The sequence below is a fragment of the Ursus maritimus genome, unplaced genomic scaffold, assembly GCF_017311325.1.
Source record: "Ursus maritimus isolate PB19 unplaced genomic scaffold, ASM1731132v1 scaffold_26, whole genome shotgun sequence".
Classification (NCBI taxonomy): Eukaryota; Metazoa; Chordata; class Mammalia; order Carnivora; family Ursidae; genus Ursus; species Ursus maritimus.
Genome location: NW_024425119.1, coordinates 4,576,296 through 4,595,744, shown reverse-complemented (window position 1 = coordinate 4,595,744; position 19,449 = coordinate 4,576,296). Strand labels below are relative to the sequence as shown.

The 19,449-nt window shown below is 43.8% G+C and overlaps 1 protein-coding gene across 1 annotated transcript in view; it reads right to left on the bottom strand.

Annotated features, from left to right (window-relative positions):
• PRMT8 (protein arginine methyltransferase 8) overlaps window positions 1-19,449 on the bottom strand; it is a 91,120-nt gene that overhangs the window by 38,223 nt on the left and 33,448 nt on the right. The window contains exons 2-3 of the mRNA XM_040642050.1: window positions 12,710-12,895; window positions 2,200-2,355 (exon numbers count right to left, since the gene is read on the bottom strand). Of these exons, the coding sequence (XP_040497984.1) occupies window positions 2,200-2,355; window positions 12,710-12,895 (342 nt within the window). The remainder of the gene's footprint in view (window positions 1-2,199; window positions 2,356-12,709; window positions 12,896-19,449) is intronic.

Genomic DNA, 19,449 nt, shown 5'->3' with positions numbered 1-19,449 from the left:
GGAAGGGTGGCTCCGTCTGAGAAGACAGACCTCAGCCAGGCTCAGAGCCCAACAGGATGGGCCCTTTCCTGGGCTACCAGGCCCCGTGGCCTTTGATCCCACTTTCTGTGGGACTGTGCTCCTCCGATTCCTCTCCCTGCTTGCAACGTTGGTGTCCATCTGCAAGAGGCTGCAGAGTTTCACAGTGAAGAAGGCGCGATGTGGAGCCAGGCAGCCTGGATTCACATCTAGCTTCAGCCACTCTCCAACTGTGCCTCAGTTTCCTCATAAGTGAGGAAACAGTCCCTGTTTTACTTGGTCATTGTGAGGATTAAATAAGCCAAGCATGTGAACCACTCAGAGCACTGACGGCCCCCAAGCCCCAGCACCAGGGTGGCTTTACAGCTCCCTTTCCTCTTTTCCTGTCTTTGCCCCCCTGCTTTCCTTTTCCTTTTCTCTCCCCTCTCTCTCTCACTCTTCCTCATTCCCTTCTTCTCTCCCTCTCTCCCTCTCTCTCTGGTGAAGAGCAGTGGGTAGAAGGGGGAGCCTAGAACAGGAGAAACTGAAATGAGCCATCAGGAAAGAGGCCCAGCTAAATGTGGGAGCTGTTTATAAAAGAGCTGTGACAGCAGAAGACCAGGAGGCAGACAGATTGGGACAGTTGGCATAGTCACCACAGCTGGAAGGCTCAGAGTGGGTGCCTCCTGACAGCTCCTTAGCTGGAGCCCCTGGCCACTTGGAAGCCAGTGAGGGGCAGCCGGCCTTCCACTGCTCGGCCCTCAGCTACCTATGCCCCAGCTAGACAGGGGCTGAGATGAGTCCTCAGAGATGGTACTGGGAGGTAGGGCAGGGGGATAGCCAGAAAAATCAAGTCCCACCCAGAGGCTCTGTGACCTCATTGAAAGTGGAGTCTGTCCCTTGCTGGAAAGCCTCCCTTTGGGTGAGGAGGGCCCAGTGAAGGAGAGCTGGAAGGTGGAGAGGGGCAGGACTCGACCTGGAGCACCTGGATTGGCCCATCTCCTCAGCTGAATACATCATAGCTTTTCCAGTCAAGTCTGTGGCAGAGATGCCTTGAGGATGGCCCGAGTTTCTAGAAGACCTTCTACATCAAAGGTCCAGGCACTTTCCAAGGCAGGCGTGGAGGAGGAATGCTGTCCCTGCTACAGACTCAGGGACAGGCCTCCGAGGCTGAGTGGGGGTGGCCAAGGGGATGTGGAGGACTCTGGGGTTGTGAGCACAGGCTAGAGGACCACACAGCTAAATGCACAGAGAATGAAGCCACACCGAAATCTGCTCGGCTCCCATGGGCCTCTGCAAACAGCTGTCTTGTGCGCACGCTGGGAGCTTAATTGTAGTGTGTCTTAAATTTTGATCAAGACCAATTCCCATATTCCAGCTTTGGACCCTCTGCAGTTTTTAAACATCAGCCAGCCACTCAAGAACTCTTCTTTTTCACAGTTTCTTCCCAGCTCCAGACCCCCAGCCTCGCTGTCATCAAGCAGTGCACAGCTGTGTAGTGGGAGCCAGAGCCAGGCTGGGAGCCTTCTCAGAGGGTCAGCCTGCATTTCTGTCTGGAGGGACTGCAGCAGCCAGAGCAGCAGAATTAAACCTACCAACTTGCCCTTTAAAGAACAAAGGAAGGAGATTGTCTTTTTATTATCCCCCAAGGACCTCATCCCAACTATATTAATATTAGACACGAAGCATTGGTCATATGCCAGGCCCTGTTCTAAGCACTTTACATATGTATTAAACTCATTTATTCTTCACAGTCACCCCATGGGCAAGATATTGGTGTTATGGCCATTTTATAGATGGGGACACCGAGGTGCAGAAGTGAATTGCCCATACTCGCACAGAGCAGAGAGTCAAGCCAAAGCTCACACATATAACCACACTGCACTGTTTCTCAAGCTGAGGGTAGGACTAAGCGCTCCAAGGTAATGACGACACCGGAATGATTTCTGGAAAGTTAAAAATCCTCGGTAAATGTCAGCATTCGTCAGGGCAAAAAGCCAGAAGCAATGCCTGAGTGACAGGGAGCCATGCGAGCTTGCCCCACCTCCTGAGAGTCACGCTTGATTTTCCCTACTTCTCCTCGAGGGTGTGGCCCCAGCAAGGGATGGACCTGGATTTGTACTTGGAGGAAGGGCAGGAGAAGGTAGGAGGCAGGGGCTGGCTTTACAGAAGCCAACAGGAGGGAGGGAGTGGCATGCTCACCCCAAACACTTTCTTGGCCCCCGCTTTGGCAGCAAACATGGAAAGGATCCCGGTACCACTCCCAACGTCCAGCACCACTTTGTCCTTGAACACGTGCTTATTGTGGTACATGGAGTTCCGGTAGGTGAGTGTCCGCACCTCATCCTTCAGCATTTCCTGTGGAAGGAAAGGAAAGGCAATGTCAATGTATTTAAGCCACCTGGGAGTACACCGAGGTCATGTGCCAGGACTGTCCTGCCAAATATTTCAAGAATCTCGATGATGGGGGTGCCTGGCTGGCTCAGTCACTGGAGCATGTGACTCTTGATCTTGGGATCATGAGTTTGAGCCCCATGTTGGGTGTAGAAGTTGCTTAAAAATAAAAAAAAAAACCCTCAATGATGTCATTAGGCCAAGCTGTAGGAGAGTATTGTAGGGTGGATGGAGTAGGGGCTTCCTGCACACTTAATAAACAACTGCAGCCTTAAAACTCTACCCAAGAAAGATAATTTTGTGCTCTAAAAGGAGAAACCCATGTCCAGCCCCGGGAAAACCTCCATCTACCAAAGAACAAAAGGAAAGATCAGTGTGATGCAACTTGAAGGATTTAAGTTAAACCTGAAGCAGAATCTTCTGCCACCATGAGAGAATTGTCATCCAACAGGTTATTAGGGGAGACTTTGTGGTCCATGTGTGAGTGTGTGTGCATACCTTTTTTGTTTGCTTTTTTTAAAGAATGGAAAACATATTTCTTTGCCCACCATTATTTAAGTGATTTGTGGCCAAAAAGAAAGTAGGCTACCCCTTACAACTGTCTCCAGCCTAAGGAGAACATGATTAATCTGTGTATGTCCATTCATCTTTGTCCATTCAAGCTATAAGCAAACACATCTTTTTTTTGAGAGAGAGAGAGAAAGGGAGAGAGCAGGGTGTGGGGTGGAGGCAGTGAGAGAGGGAGAGGGAGAGAGAGAATCTTAAGCAGGATCCATATCTGACATAAGGCTCAATCTCACAAACCTGACATCATGACCTGAGCCAAAATCAAGAGTTGGACACAACCGACTGAGCCACCCAGGCACCCCAAATGTTTCTGACTAATTCATCACCAATAGTATTGGGATTATAGTATAATTTTAGTATAGTGTTTAGTATAACTTGCATACAATAAAAAGCACAAATTTTAAATGCGTGGTTAGGTGTTAAGAGTTTGGTTTTTTTGTTTAAATTCAGTTAGCCAACATATAGCACATCATTAGTTTCATACGTAGTGTTCAATAATTTATCAGTTGTGTATAACACCCAGTGCTCATCACATCACGTGCCTTCCTAGGCCTAAGAGTTTTGAAAAATATATACCTGTGTAACCACCACTTGAACAACCAATCAAGATATAGAGCATCGCCATCCCCTAGGGAATCCATTAAGGACTTTAATCCCCTTGGCAATCAATCCCCACCACCACCCAGGGGATCAATCATCCAACGTCTATCACTAAAGCGTCCTTCTGCCTTCATATAAATTGAATCATACGGTATGTACACTTTTGCGTCTGGCTTCCTTTGCTCAGCATTAGGTTTTTGAGATTCATCTAGTTTCCTGCACATATCCAAGGTTTGTTCCTTTCTTCTTGTTCTTGTTGTCGACTAGTATCCATTGTATGGACGTTTACCCATTCACTTGTCGACGGGTATTTGGATTGGTACAAATAAGGCAGGTACAAACCTTGTTGTATAAGTATATTTGAGGATATGTTCTCATTTTCCTTGGGTAAATACCTAGAAATGGGTAAGCTGGTAGATGTTTAATTTCGTAAGACATTGCCAGTTTTCCAAAATAGACGCTCTAGTTCATGATCCCACCAGCAATGCATGAGCTCTCAAGCTGCTTCACATGCCAGCAACTTAGTATTATCACTTCTTAAAATGTTATTCGTTCTTGTAGATATGAGCTGTATCTCATGGCAGTTTTAATTGCATTTCCCTGATATCTATTGATGTAGATAACTTTTTCATATGCTTATTGGCTATTCATATAAATCTTCTATGATGTGTCTGTTTGAGTCTTTTGTCCATTTTTTTCTTGACCTATTTGTCTTTTCCTTATTGAATTGTAGGAATTTATATATTCCGGAAACAAATCCTTTGTCAGACATATGTATTGCGAATATCTTCTTCCAATCTGAGATTTGCCTTTTCATTTTCTTGATGTTGTCTTTTGAAAAGCAGTTTTTAGTTTTGATAAAAGACAAGTTTTTAGGTGTTTTTTTTAAATGAGTAGAATTTTTTTGTGTCCTGCCTTATCTTTGTCTACCCCAAGGTCACAAAGGTAATCATCTATGTTTTCTTCCAGAAGTTTTATAGTTATGGCTTTTACTTTTCTATGATTCACAGCAAATTAATTTTTTTCATATGGTGTAAATTAGGGATGTGAGTTCATTTCTTTATACAAAACAGATGATGTAAGCACCATTTGTAAAATAGACTATCATTTCCTCCATTGAATTACTTTGCCATCCTTGTCAAAGATCAATTAACTATATATTTGCAGCTGTTCCATTATTATACCAATTCAACACTAACCTGATTACTGTAGCTTTATATTAATTTTGAAATAGTGTGAGTCCTAGTTCTTCTTTTACAAGGTCTATTTTAGATGCTATGCATTTCCATATACGTTTTCGAGTCTGCTTATTAATTCACAGAGAACAGCCCCCTGGAGTTGATTGGAATTGCTTTGAACCTATAAATCAACTTGGAGAGAATTGATATCCAAGAACACTGACACAGACTTTCATCTATTTAGGTCTTCTTTAATTTCTCTCTGCAATGTTTTATGGATTTTAGAAGTCTTGCATTTCTTTCATTAAATTTTTTCTCAACTATTTTACTTTATGGTACTGTATATGGTATCTTAAATTTTCATTTTTCCAATTGTTTTATGTCAGTCTACATACTGACCTTGTGTTTTGCAGGCTTGCTCCCATCACATATTAATTGTAGTATGATTTTTTTGTAGATTCCTTTGTTTTTCTATGTAAAAAATCTTGTCACTTGTGAATTAAGACAATTGTACTTCTTTTTTCCTATCTGTATGCCTTATATTTTTTGTTCTTTCCTTTTGTTTCACTGACTGGCAAGGACTGCCATGCAATAAAACATTGAATAAAATAGGAGAAGACAGGCATTCTCTCTTTGTTCCAATAATATAAATGTCACCATTGAGTATAGTGTTAGCTGTGGGCTTTCTATAAATGTCTTTTATCAGATGAAGACGTTCTTTTCTATTTATAATTTGCTGAGAGCTTTTATCATGATTGGCATTGAATTCTGTCACATGATTTTTCTACATTTATTGAAATGGTATGTGACTTTTCTCCTTTATTCTGATAGTATGTTGAACTCCATAGATTGGTTTCAAGTGCTGAACCAACACTTTGTCTTGGTGTATTATCTTTTTTAAATAGTGCTGGGTTTTATTTACTAGTATTCTGTTGCAAATGTTTCTGTCTATATTTATGAGAGATGTTAATCTGTAATTCCCTCTTACTTCTCTGGTAATAAGTTATGCTGACTGAGTTCATCACACAAGTTAGAAAGTGTTCTCTCATATACTTTCTGAAAAAGTTTGTGTGAGATTGGTATTTTTCTTCTTTAAATATTTGACATATAATTCACCAGTAAAACTGTCTGGGCCTGGAGTTCTTTTTGTGGGAAGATTCAATTTTCCAATAGATAGAGGGCTGTTTTAGTTTTCCATGCATTCTTACATCAATTCTGACAAACTGTTTTTCTAAGGAATTTATCCATTTCAGCTAAGAGATCAAATTTATGGGAATAACATTGTCATAATATTCTCAAGTTACCTCCCAAATGCTTATATGATCTGTACTGATGTCCTTGTCTTCATTTATGATACTATAATCTGTATTTCATCTGACTTTTTCTTGATCAGTCTATCTAGGGGTTATCAATCTAATTAGTCTTTTCAAAAACTAACTTTTAGTTTTGTTGATTTTCTATATTTTTTATGTCTACTTCATTGATTTGTGCTCTCATCTTTATTATTCGCTTTTTCAAATTTACTTGGGTTTTATTTGTTTTCTCTGCTTCATAAAGTAGAAGCTTTGATCATTGATTTTGTACCTTGCTTTTCGTCTAATACAAGCATTTAAAGTTTTAAGTTTCTGGGGTACCTGGGTAACTCAGTTGGTTAAGCATTCAACTCCTGATGTCAGCTCAGGTCATGATCTCAGGATCATGAGATTGAGCCCTGCATCAGGCTCCACACGGAGCGTGGAGCCTCCTTAAGATTCTCTCTCTCCTTCTCCCTCTGCCCCTTCCCACTGTCTAGAAATAAATAAATAAATAAATAAATAAATAAATAAATAAATAAATAATAAATTAGAAATTTCCCTCTAAGTTTTGCTCTAATTACATCCCACAAACTTCCATGTGTCTGTTTCTTAGTTCAGACTGCAATAACAAAATACCCTAGACGGGGTGGCTTAGAAAACAAACATTTATTTCTCACAGTTCTGGAGGCTAGAAAGTCCAAGATCAAGGTGCCAGCAGATCCATTATCTGGGGAGGGCCTGCTTCATGGTTTGCAGATGGTCATCTTTTCTTTGTATCCTCACGTGGTGGAGAGCAGAGTGAAAAAGCAAGCCCTCATGTCTCTTTTTATTGTTTCAAGATTCTAGAATACATTATTAATTTATTTGGCTGAGAGAGGGATAGATTATCTAATAAATGATGCTGCAGTGCCTAATGATCTCTGTGAAAATATGGCTGGACCATAACCTCACAGGATATAGACCATTACTTAAATATTAAATATTTTTTTAAAAATAAAGACAAATAAATACTTAAATATGGGGGGAAAGTGACTCATGAAGAGGTATGATATACACCAAAAAAACTACATCGTATTTCTCATTTATATAGATTGAATCCTGGGGAATATGTATAGGATTGTGTATTAAGCCTGGGGGATCAACATGGAAGGAATGTAAAGTTGGATGGGGCCAAGTTTATTGATATGGGCTCACTAAGCAGAGATTCTGGGTTCACCGTTTTTGTTTGGAGGCTTAGAATGCCTGTAACAGTTGGTTTGTTTGAGTAGCTGAAACATGGACCCAAGGTGAGCCCCCACTAAATGAAGTTGAAATGCTAGAACTTCCTTGGTATGCTGAAGAGAAAGGTATCCAAAGGCTTAGAAGATTGGAATATTAGAGTGCATTTGTCATATGAGACCTACTCACCAACATCAGAGAACAGACCTTTTACCACAGCTGTGAAAAATAAGTTTGCAAGAGGTGTACAGCATCCTTGAAGAACTCTGGTTGCTCTTCTCTATAGGTCTGAAATTACAGTGGGAACTGCTGCCATCGAACTGAGATCCCTAATTGCAATGGGAATAATAGCAAACTGGGATTCTGGGGAGGCATAGGTCAAATCACAGCACCTAATCACCATATATTAGGTGGCTGTGACTACTGCAAAGGACTTGGGAGCCAAAGCAGTATTCAGAACTCTGACCTGCAGAGACCTATGGTGCTGGCCATAGGTCTCTAGAAAAGAGATCACTGAGTGTCTAGAAAAGAAATAGCTAGGAAGCATACTGAATTCTTACTCAATCTGTTTAACAGAAAAATTATAGGTCTAGTGAACAGAGATCGGGTTTGAATCACCAAATCTAGAGTCACACTGTTCAACTCATTCCCAGACTTGTGCCAGTTAACAGACCCAGAACTCTTGAATGAAGGAAAGGACATGTTCCATGAAGAAAAACCCTGTTACAGTACCAAAAATGGATATTGTTAATCTTTCTTCCAGTCTTCACCAACAGGACCTGCAGCCATTACCACATTACAGTGTGACTACATTGGAAAAAGGAAAATAAATCAATTTTTGAGGATTATTGGACACTGGCTCTGATCTGACACTAATTCCAGGAGACCCATTTGTCCAGGAGACAAATTCCGGGAGATCCACGTCCCCAGTCAAGTGGCCTGTTTGCCTGTGAGAAAACAGAGATGGATCTTGGAGAATGACTATAGATTATCATGAACATAATCAGGTGGTGATTCCAATTACAGCAGCTGTTCCAGATGTCATTTTATTGTTTGAGAAAATCAGTACAGAGGGTTGCTGGTTTGTTGTTGTTATCAATTTTAGAAATTGATCCACCTATATTTCTTCAAATCACAGCTCCCATACTTTTGAGGTCTTTAACCCAGAGCATCATTTAGCCGCTGTGTGTCAATTTCCCCTTCTGGAAAATGGAATGATAATAGTACCTACTTCGTAGGGTTGTCCTCATAATTAAATAAATGAAGTCAAGTGTTATAAAAGTGTTAGCTCTGGCTCTTTGTGACTACTGTCACCATTTTCATCCATGCAAGGAAACAGTTGAAGGTGAGCAATAATTGAGGAATGGAGGCAAAGTAGTGGCAAAGTTTTCAGAGATTTGTCTGCCATAGCCATAGTTGGAAGTCCTTACTGCCTGTCTTGATGGAATTAGATTCGCCCAGTGCCTCTGCAGATTCTGTTGTTGCTAAAGGGGAACTTTCCAGATGCCCGCCTTTAATTCAATGCCTTCTGTCACTTCTTTGACCCCTTCCTTCCTCTAAAGCTCCAGACCACAAGAGTTTGGTCCAAAGGTACAAGTCCTAGAGAAGAGTTGTGACTTAGCAAGGCTTCCCCTGCTCAACCCACCAAAAGAGAGGCTCTCTCCTGTTCCTTCACCCCTACCTTAATCATTCCTAGGAGAGAAAAGCCCAAAGAAGTCTCCAGACATTTCAGACAAGAGCATGCCACTCTTCGTTGAAAACAATTCCCAGCCCCCAGCTGTGGATGCCTTTGCCTCCCAGCTTCCCTGCCTATTAAACACATAACAGTACATTGACTAATTGCTGGGAAATGAGGCCCTGAAGACTCTATTTCAAAAGAAACTGCAGCAAGATTGTCAAAAGAAGAGAGCTGGCCGGGAGTGGGATCAGCGTCCAGGGCTGGGGGGCGGGAACACAGCCTCACTGGTAGGGATTCTTCTGGCAGCTGAGGAACCTAACCCAGGGGCCGACTGTCAAAGATCCTGGGAATTCAGAGCTGGGATTTGGGAGGTCATGGATCTGGCCCTCTCCCCTCTGAGCAGAAGCCTCAGTAAGGACACATCTGTCATTTCCTCTCCTATTCAAGATTCCTTCTTCTCAGAGACGCCCTCTAACAGCTTGGCCATGGGATGGAAGAACAGAAGTGTCCAGAATCACCTCTTACTGTGCCCTCCAGCCCCCCAGGGGTGCCATCCCCCAAATTCCACACTTCTTGTTTGTATTTACAGACTAATCAAACCCAATCCTTCCCGCACCATGTTTCCTAAACACTCACTGATCACTATTAATCAGCAAGCTGACAGTGCTGCTGCCCACCCCTGTGAGCATCTTGTTAATGATGGGAGAAGACTGCCAAACGGCCAGCTCGACCCCGGATGGTGAGGAACAGGTCTTGTCCAGACTGAGACGGCAAAGGCATCTCCACGAGCTGTCTGGCATAGAACAGAGATCCCTGGTGCTTGATAATGAGAAACAAGCAGGCCCTGTCTCTGCAAAGAGCAATGTTCAGAGTCCATTCACATGCCCCCCCCTCACCTTTTTTATAGCAGATGATCTTGGAGATCAAATAGGGTAGAGGGAAACCTCAAGGGTGAAGGAAGGCTAGGTAGCTGCCCCTACGCTGAAGACCTATGCCTTTGCCCAGAAGCCAGATCTAGAGATGGATGGCCTACAGCAGCAGGAGGGATTTAAGTTAGGTGATCAGAAGCACTTCCAGATGCAAAGCATTGCTAAAATTATTTAGGCAGGTTACTAAGGAAAGAAATGACCTGAGGATCATTTGCTCCATGTTTATTAGCTCGGTCTCTACTATATTTATATATGTTTATGTATAAGTTTGGGTTTTCCATCAATACATGAAATGGAGGGAAGCTGGTACAGTATTTATTTGATGAGCCTTGGTTTCTTCTCCCACTGGAGATCACACCCTCCAGGATGCCCAGCCATGTGCCAACCAGGCATCACCTGAGTGATCAGATTAGCAGCCATGTCAGCAAACCTTTACATATCATACAGTGTGTCAAGCCCTGGGTGAGAGGCAGGGAAACCAAGTCCTGAGAGAATTATAGAAGTTAATCATAGCACAGGAGAGCACATCGTAGGAACCAAATTATGGCCGAGCAAGAACTTAGTTATTCAGAAGGAGGTGTCCCAGAAGTCAATCACAGGAGGCTCCGTTGGGGGAGTGGAGCTTGAAGACTGGGGAAGGATAGGCATAAGGTGCAAATCATAATTGGTTGGTTTCTAATGGAGGAATTTCAGGCAAGCCCCAAGGGAGGCATTTTGAGGAATTAGCATCTCTTCCTAAGAATCTACCTCATTGAAATAAGTGCCCAGAGCCACACAACTGTTAGAATTCGTCACATGGATAACATGTCCTCTAATTAGGCACAGGATGAGCTCTTGAGGATGTCCTTTCTGCCTCCCAGAACCTCTCACAGGCCTAGGACAGGGCTCAGTGCACCACCTCACCCCAACCCCACTCCCATGGGGAGCAGAATCAGGGAAGGAACAGCAGCTCACTTATCTGCCCTAAGATGACATGTGAGCCACCAAGAACAGCAGGTTCAGCTGCCCAGGCCCTCCTGGGCCAGGACCCCCAGAACAAACACAAGGCCCAATCTTCCTCCCCTGCAGGTCCCAAGCCTAACGCTTTTATGTGGACAGCAATTCTTGGAGGGTCAAACCCTGAGTCTCCCAGAGGTGAATGAGCCAAACCTCTGAGTCTCGAATTAACTGAAGGACCCCTCCTTCACTCTCTGCCTCCACGTGGAATTGCAAAGGAACCACCAGAAACAAAGTCAACATTTCCAGAAATAAAGAAAGACCTGGTTTAAAGTCTATACGGCATGGTAGTTAGGGATGAAGCCCCTGGGCCGCAAACATGAAGGTTTCATTCCTAGCCCTGACACTTACTAGCTTGTGACCTTGTGCACAAAAGAAGCAAGGAATGAAAGTTGATCTGGATTCTTAAGATCTCACATCCTCACGTATAACCCGGGGACAAATAATCTTGTATTCCTCAAGTTCATTATAATGAATTTGTATTATTTTGTAAGTAGGTGGGTGGGTGGCTTACGGGACAATGTGCCTCTTTAAAAAAGGAATATATTGCATGGTGCACTGGGTGTTATACACAACTAATGAATCATCGAGCCTTACATCGAAAACCGGGGATGTACTGTATGGTGACTAACATAATATAATAAAAAATCATTATTAAATAAATAAATAAATAAATAAATAAATAAGGAATATATGAAATCAAAACAGAAACAACAAGAATAAATATTAAAATAATACAAATTTGGTTTGTCTAAAAACAAACACACAGATAATTATAATTGGGGACAAAATAGTAATACCAACTTCATAAGGTTGACCTGAGGAATAAATGAGCCAATCATGTAAAATCCTGGAACAACACCCAGCATGTTACAAGCACTCAAAAAAAAAAAAAAAAAAAAGGAAAGAAGTGCTGGCTATTATTTTTAAATACTCTTCTGGCAGTAACAGTGTTACCATTTTGTCACTGGGAGGGTTTACAGAAGCATCTAATCGAAAGGGGAGCTTTGAGACTTATTTCGAAAATGCATTTGCAAAGCAAGCAAGGCTTTGTTCCTTTTTTCAGTATTTCTTCATACTGTAAGGGGATGATAGAAATATTTTCTTCATAGGGTTCTTAGGAGGATTAAATGAAATGATACGTATAATGTGCTTAGAACAGTGCCTGACACTGTGTAAGCACCCAATTAATGAGTAAGCATTCCCCAATCTGGGTGGCTGGAGAAAATGCTGGAGGTGAGGGGGGTGGAGGTTTTCTGGCTGTAGGGAAGCTCTGTTCTGTTCTACAAGGAACATAAATCATCCCTGCTATGGTACAAGCCAAGAATTTAGACACAAGAATTTCCCAAGAATCAATCAGGATGGCAGACCTGGGCCAGGTTTCCAAGGAAGCTTACTGTGTTTCTTCCCCTGGAGGTGCTCATTGATCTAGGACCTAAGGGTTCATGTTCAGGCTTCCCTGAAGACCAGACATCATGGGCTCTGGAAGGTCTTCTCATCCTCAGGACTTGAGTTGCAAAGCATCTGAGCTCCTAGAGCAGGGACCTAGAACAGAGACATCTGGTCCACCTGGATCACCTGGGTTTAGGGTCGAGAAGACACAGGTGCTGGACCATAAAACAAAGAAACCCTAAGCCCCTCCTTGCTCTCTGGCCAAGAAACACACAGACATATGTTTCCAGCTACTCACCTGCTGCAGGCCTGGCCCTGACCCTCTCCCAGAGAGGCTCACGGGAGGGAGGGCCAGGGACCTTGGGCCACTGGGAAAACCCCCTTAATGATAGTAGACAGTTGAACACATTACGCTGCCTCAGAAAGCAGTGAAGGAACAACAGGGCTGAGCTCAGCATGGTTTACCTCATGGATCCCGAAGTGGGCGTAGGAGTCGAAGTAATAATCTCTCGAGGTCATCTCCTCTGGGTTCAGCAGCTTGGACATCTTGCCCCGTCCTGGGCAGCTGGGTTGAGTGGACACATGATGGACACATTGCACAGGCTTGGGTGGGACGATGGGCTGAGGGGGCTGCGGGGGGGGACTGCTCACCTGAGGGGAAGAGAAGGGGCCCAGTGTCAACAGCAGCAATGAGGTACTGCCCTCTGAGATGCCGCCCCTCCTTCCTTCCCCTTCCTGATCTCCAAGGCTCCAGCTGCCGCAGCAGCAACTCCTAAGGGGCAGATGGACCGGCTCTCTGACAGGCCAACTGAGGGCTGTGATTGGTGGAGAGGAGCCATGCTACTGAGGAGCCAAAAAAGACCTCAAATTAACCCAATTCCATCACTAGTCAGGTGACCTGAGCCAATCTAGGCCTCAGTTTCCAGATCTGCTAAATGAGGACAAAAATACATTCCTTCGGAGGCGAATAGTGAACACTCAGTAGAGGGAGTGACGTGTAGCATCATATAGCCTGGTGGCCGGAGGATAGATTTCAGAGCCAGTCTGCTAAAACTGGAACCCCAGTTCTGCCACTGATGAGCTATGCGCCCGACCTCGAGCAAATCATTAACCTCTTAGTGCCTTGGTTTCCCCATCCCTCAAATGGGAATAAAATGATCCCCACGTCCTGGAGTCGCCCTGAGGATCAGGTAGCTGGTATTTGTGACGTGCTTATAAAAGGGCTTAGCACATGATCGGTATTTGTAAAACTGAATCCCACCTGCCCCCTTAGGAAGATCAAGTCCCTGGGCTTCTCTCCAGCAGGCAGCTCTTGTCCCCCAAAAGGTAGGTCTCTCAGGTTCTGGGGCCTCACACCTGTTGTATTCCCTCCTCTTTTCTGCGAACCTTACTCTGAACTTTGGCAGAAGTTTATTCTGAACTGCGAATGACCACGCTGACGGTGGCCTCCTGCCTGAGCATGACCAAGCATGCTCTTTCTGGTTTCTCAACCCCACTATGCAGCCCCACTCTACACCCCACTGCTGCTGCCAGTCACTGGTCAGCACCTCCTTCTTCACAGGCTAAGGGGAGGAGGGAGAAGGAGAGGAAGTTCAGGGAGTTTTGGGGCCCAAATGTTTGGCTTGACCGCAGACACAAAGTCATCCTAGTAGAAGAAACTTCCCTCCCTGGAGCATAGGAATCCAGGTGTACACAGCACAGTAAAGGCCTCAAAGCAGGGCAGAAGTTTAAAATACAGAGAAGCAGGATTATCCCATAGTTGGTCCTCTGGGACTCCTGGATCCCATCCTGCCTCTAGTAAAATTAAAAATAGATATTGAGAGGCAGGTGGTACGGTGTAAAGCATAAATCCTGGGGCCACACTGCCCGGCTTTAAAACACAGCTCTGCTGCTTAGTGGCTGACAAATGACCTTTGGAAGTCGTTTGTCATCATGTGCCTCAGTCTCTTCCACCATGAAATAGACATCATGATAAAACCCATCTGAGAGAGTAGTCAGGAAGTTTGGGTGAGTCCATATATGTGAAGTGCTTAGAACAGTGCCTGACAATAGTAAGCTCTAATATTATTATTACCATTATCATTATTATTCAGATTACATAAACATGTCTCTGTTTCATGCCTCGATTTTCTCATTTGTGAGCTGAATCATCTCAGATTTATTAATCTCCTTCCCAACAAGGGAAATAGGGAGGCCCTAGGACAGAGCTAGATCAAGAAACCCAAGTGACTCCATCTCTCCATTGTGCTGTGTGTACAACCCCCAGACTGCCCTGTGTCCTGGGCTGGAGGAGAGTGAGCTCAGGGGAGTGTGATGGTCCCATTTTCCTGGTGTATCTAGGCTACAGCCTCTGGGAAATAAGCAGACTTCCCAGTTTAGCAACATCAGATTTGAGGTCGGCGAGATCCCGGCTGGCTGGCAGAGGCAATCGGGGCTGCCTCATTAGAATGCAGCAGGTGTGCCCACCCTCAGCTTGGGATGTTGGTCACGGTCTCTGGGAGGCTAAAAATAGACTGTGTCAATTGCATACTCCCGTGCTGGCTGCAGAGTCACCTCTAAAGCTAAAGAAGGCTCCGTGCATGAAGCTGACCCCAATCTTGACTCTATTTAAATATATTAAAGAGAGAAAAAGTCCTAGCTGGTCCAGGCAGCATGCATGGTCAGGGTCACAGGAGCCTCCTGCACCCCTTAGCTGCCGTTCAACTTGATTCCAAGGTCCTCTTTCCTGTGAAGTCCCTGAGATCCTTTTCTCAGCTGCCAACTTACAAAGTGTCTACCACATACCATACATTGCATTCATGAGGCAAAGGGATGAGTGAATTTGGGGGGCCATTTGCCTGGATAACCACCGGTCAAACCAAGAGGACAAAAAGGTGACTGTGGCCCAGGCCCTGATCCCAAAGACTGTCATCCTGGCTCAGCCTCTTGCAGAGGGGACTTGTACTCTGTCCATTAGCTGATAGATGTGTCCTGTCCCTGGAGGCTAGGAGTTGGGTGGGAAACAGCAGTGGCCTGTGATCCCCAGGCATTCAGCTACCTGGGGTGTTGTTTTTCATTCCATAAATACCTACTGAATATCAGCTGTGGCGAGGCACTGTTCAGGTTCTGTGTAAGAACAGAGATGTAAAAGAAGAGTGCCCTCAAAGGACTCTGCTTTCTGGAAGGAATGTAAGACCTTAGAGGGCTCCATTAGATGATGGAACAGGATTTATTTTATAAGAGAAGCTCAAGCAAATTGTTTTGGGAGTTTCAAAGAGAGAAAAGAATTGGAAAAGCTTGGGATAGCTGGCAGTTGGGTAGGTGGGGGGATTTCTGAATGGGTTTTGGTAGGTGGTAATGGTGGAGGGAATTCCAGGAAGAGAGGATGTCCAGAGCAAAAAGGTAAAGAGGTGGGAAAGCTGTGAGCTTGTTTGAGGAGCTACTTGGCCAAGATAATGGGAGATTCCACTGAAAGGAAATTAAGGCCAGGCTAAGAGGTTGTAATTAAGTACGAGACAATGGGGAGTTGTTGGTGGTTTGCTACCAGAGAGTTCCATGGTTGAGCTGTACTTTAGAAAGATTAATGTGGTGGCGGTGTGCAGGAGGGGCAAGGAGGAGAAATGACAAGTCAAGGGACTGGGCTATAGAAGAAAGGCATGAACTTATGAGACCATTTTCAAAGTCCGGTCAAGAAATAATGAGAACTGGAATCCATCAAAATCCTAGAGGAGAACATAGGCAGCAACCTCTATGACATTGGCCACACACCTTTTTCATGACACATCTCCAAAGGCAAGAGAAACAAAAGATAACATGAACTTGTGGGACTTTATCAAGATAAAAAGCTTCTGCACAGCCAAGGAAACAGTCAAAAAAACTAAGAGGCAGCCCACGGAATGGGAGAAGATATTTGCAAATGACAGTACAGATAGAAGACTGGTATCCAAGATCTACAAAGAACTTCTCAAACTCAATACGCGAGTAACAAATAGACAAATCATAAAATGGGCAGAAGATATGAACAGACACTTTCCAATGAAGACATACAAATGGGTAACAGACACATGAAAAAATGTTCAAAATCATTAGCCATCAGGGAAATTCAAATCAAAACCACATTGAGATACCACCTTACACCAGTTAGAATGGCAAAAATTGACAAGGCAAGAAACAACAAACGTTGGAGAGGATGTGGAGAAAGGGGATCCCTCCTACATTGTTGGTGGGAATGCAAGTTGGTACGGCCACTCTGGAAAACAGTGTGGAGGTCCCTTAAAAAGTTAAAAATTGAGCTACCCTATGACCCAGCCATTGCACTACTGGGTATTTACCCCAAAGGTACAGATGTAGTGAAGAGAAGGGCCATATGCACCCCAATGTTCATAGCAGCATTGTCCACAATAGCTAAATCGTGGAAGGAGCCGAGATGCCCTTCAACAGATGACTGGATTAAGAAGATGTGGTCCATATATACAGCTATCAAAAAGAACGATTTCTCAACATTTGCTGCAACATGGATGGCACTGGAGGAGATAATGCTAAGTGAAATAAGTCAAGCAGAGAAAGACAATTATCATATGGTTTCTCTCAACTATGGAACATAAGAACTAGGAAGATTGGTAGGAGAAGAAAGGGATAAAGAAAGGGGGGTAACCAGAAGGGGGAATGAAGCATGAGAGACTATGGACTCTGAGAAACAAACTGAGGGCTTCAGAGGGGAGGGTGGTGGGGGAATGGGATAGGCTGTTGATGGGTAGTAAGGAGGGCATGTATTGCGTGGTGCACTGGGTGTTATACGCAACTAATGAATCATCGAACTTTACGTCAAGAAACAGGGATGTACTGAATGGTGAATAACATAATATAATAAAAAATATTATTACAAACAAAAAAAATAAATAAATTCAATGAACCAAAAAAAAAAGAAAAGAAAAGAAAAGAAATAATGAGAACTGAAACTACCATTGTGTTAGAGGGCCTGCCTGCCAGGGAAAGGGCAGAAATCGAATCTCCACAGAGATTGACTATGGGTTGGCAAGTGATGGGATATAGAGGAAAAGAGAAACATTGGAACCCAAGATGACTTCAACAATTCAAGCCTGGGTGACCAGGAAGACAGTGGTGACATTTATAGGAAAAAACAAGTCAGCGGGAAGAGCAGGTGGGGCAAGGGGGGGGGGGCAATAATGAATTTCCACTTGGATTTGTGAAGCTTAAACGCCATTGAGTCGTATAAGAAAAGAGTCTAGCTAGCAGAGAGTAGTGCAGTCCTAGTCAATAAACATAGAATTGAAAGACAAATTATAAACTGAGAAGTACGTTTCTAACATAGATGGATGAAAATGAATACCCTTAATATGTAGAGAGCTCTTATAAACCAGTAAGAGGAAAACCAGCATCCCTTATTTAGTTTTGGACAAAGGATCTTTATGGTCAATTCACATGAAAATAAACACAAATGGCAAATGAAGATGAGGCAAAAATATTTAGCCTCCCTAGACACCAGATAACTTCAAATTAAAACAAAAAGTTATCATTTTTAATTATTAAATAAGCTTGACTCCTCCCACAGCTATGATAACACTACATTTGTAAAGGCTATAGAAAAAGAGGTGCCTTTACATAGTTCTAGAGAGGATTTTTCTGGAAGGCAGCTTGATAAAAATGCATTAAAAGTCTTTAAAAGCACCAATCCTTAAACCTAGTAATTACTTCTTTTGGAATTCGTCCTGAGGGAAGAATCATGGCAGACAACACAAAAATAGGAGTCAACCTAGAGGTTCCACGAAATAGAACTGACTACATAAACTGTGCTACATCCACACAACAGAATGCTATACATCCGCTTACAATGTTGTGGCAGAGTGTTTAATAAAAGAAATATGATCACGATAAGCTGTGGGTTGAGGAGAACAAGTGGGAGAAGAATAGACAGTGTGATCACATTTTTAAAATTAAAACCTATTCATGCCTGTGTTAAGAGGGGAGACTCAAGAAAGTCACCAGCATTGGCGGCGATTATGACAAGGTGTTGGATGGTAAACAGTTAATTCTTTCCTTTCCTATGCTTGTTGATACTTTCTAAAATGCATGCCATTAACATGTACTACTTTCGAAAAGAGCAAAGTGTAATAATATTGGCAAAAAAAAAGAAATGTGATCCCAGACCTCTGAAAAGAAGCCAAGGCTGGCACTCTGGATGGAAATCATCTGCTCAGAGAGGGGCCAAGGGGCTCCACTGGGAAAGACCCACCAGGGAAGGAGGTAGAGGGGAACGAAGCTGGGCCAGGGAGAGAAGGCAGAAGCTTCCTTCTCTGAGGACCTTGGAGGCACCAGGGGACCTGGGGGAGAGGCTTAGGGAGGATGTGTCCTCATCCCTCCAGTTCTGTGACTGCCCCTCCTCTGAGGATGTGTGATACAAGCACTGCACTCTAGTAGCCACTCAACGGCACCAAAGCAAAGACAATCTCTATCTATCCTCACTTATCCAGAAGGACGTCATGCTAGGAAGCTGTGCAATCACTTCTAGAGCTGAAGAAATCTCCATGCATGAACTGACCCCAACCTTGACTCTATTTAAAGGTATTAAGAAGAGAAAAAGTCCCAGCTGGTCCAGGCAAGATACCTAACCAGGATCACAAGGGCCTCCTGCACCCCTTAGCTCTGAGTCCAAGGTTCCCTTTTTCACAGGGTTCCTGAGATTTTTTCCTCAGTTGCCAACTTACAAAATGTCTACCATGCAGCATGCATTGCATTCATAAGGCAAACAGGTGAATGCATTGGAGGGGGGCATTCACATCAATAGCCACAGATCAAACCATGAGGACAAAGAGGTGACTGTGGCCCAGGCCATGATCCCAAAGGCTGTCATCCTGGCTCAGCCTCTTGCAGAGGGGACTTGTACTCTGCCCATTAGCTGATAGGTGTGCCCTGCACCAGGAGGCCGGGAGTGGGGTGGAAAACAGCAGTGGCCCGTGATCCCTATGCATTCAGCTATCTGGGATGTTGCTTTTTATTCCATAAATACCTACTGAATATTATCGGTGGCAAGGCACTGTGCAGGTTCTGTGGAAGAACAAAGGTGTACACAAACCCTCTAGGTCCCTATATGGGCATATACGAACCAGTATAGGAATCCAGATATTTCTGTGGAAGCTATCAATGTTGGTTAGGCCACAATGGAAGGTCCTTCGGAGGGGATCTGAAAACCCAGTCTTTGGCACATC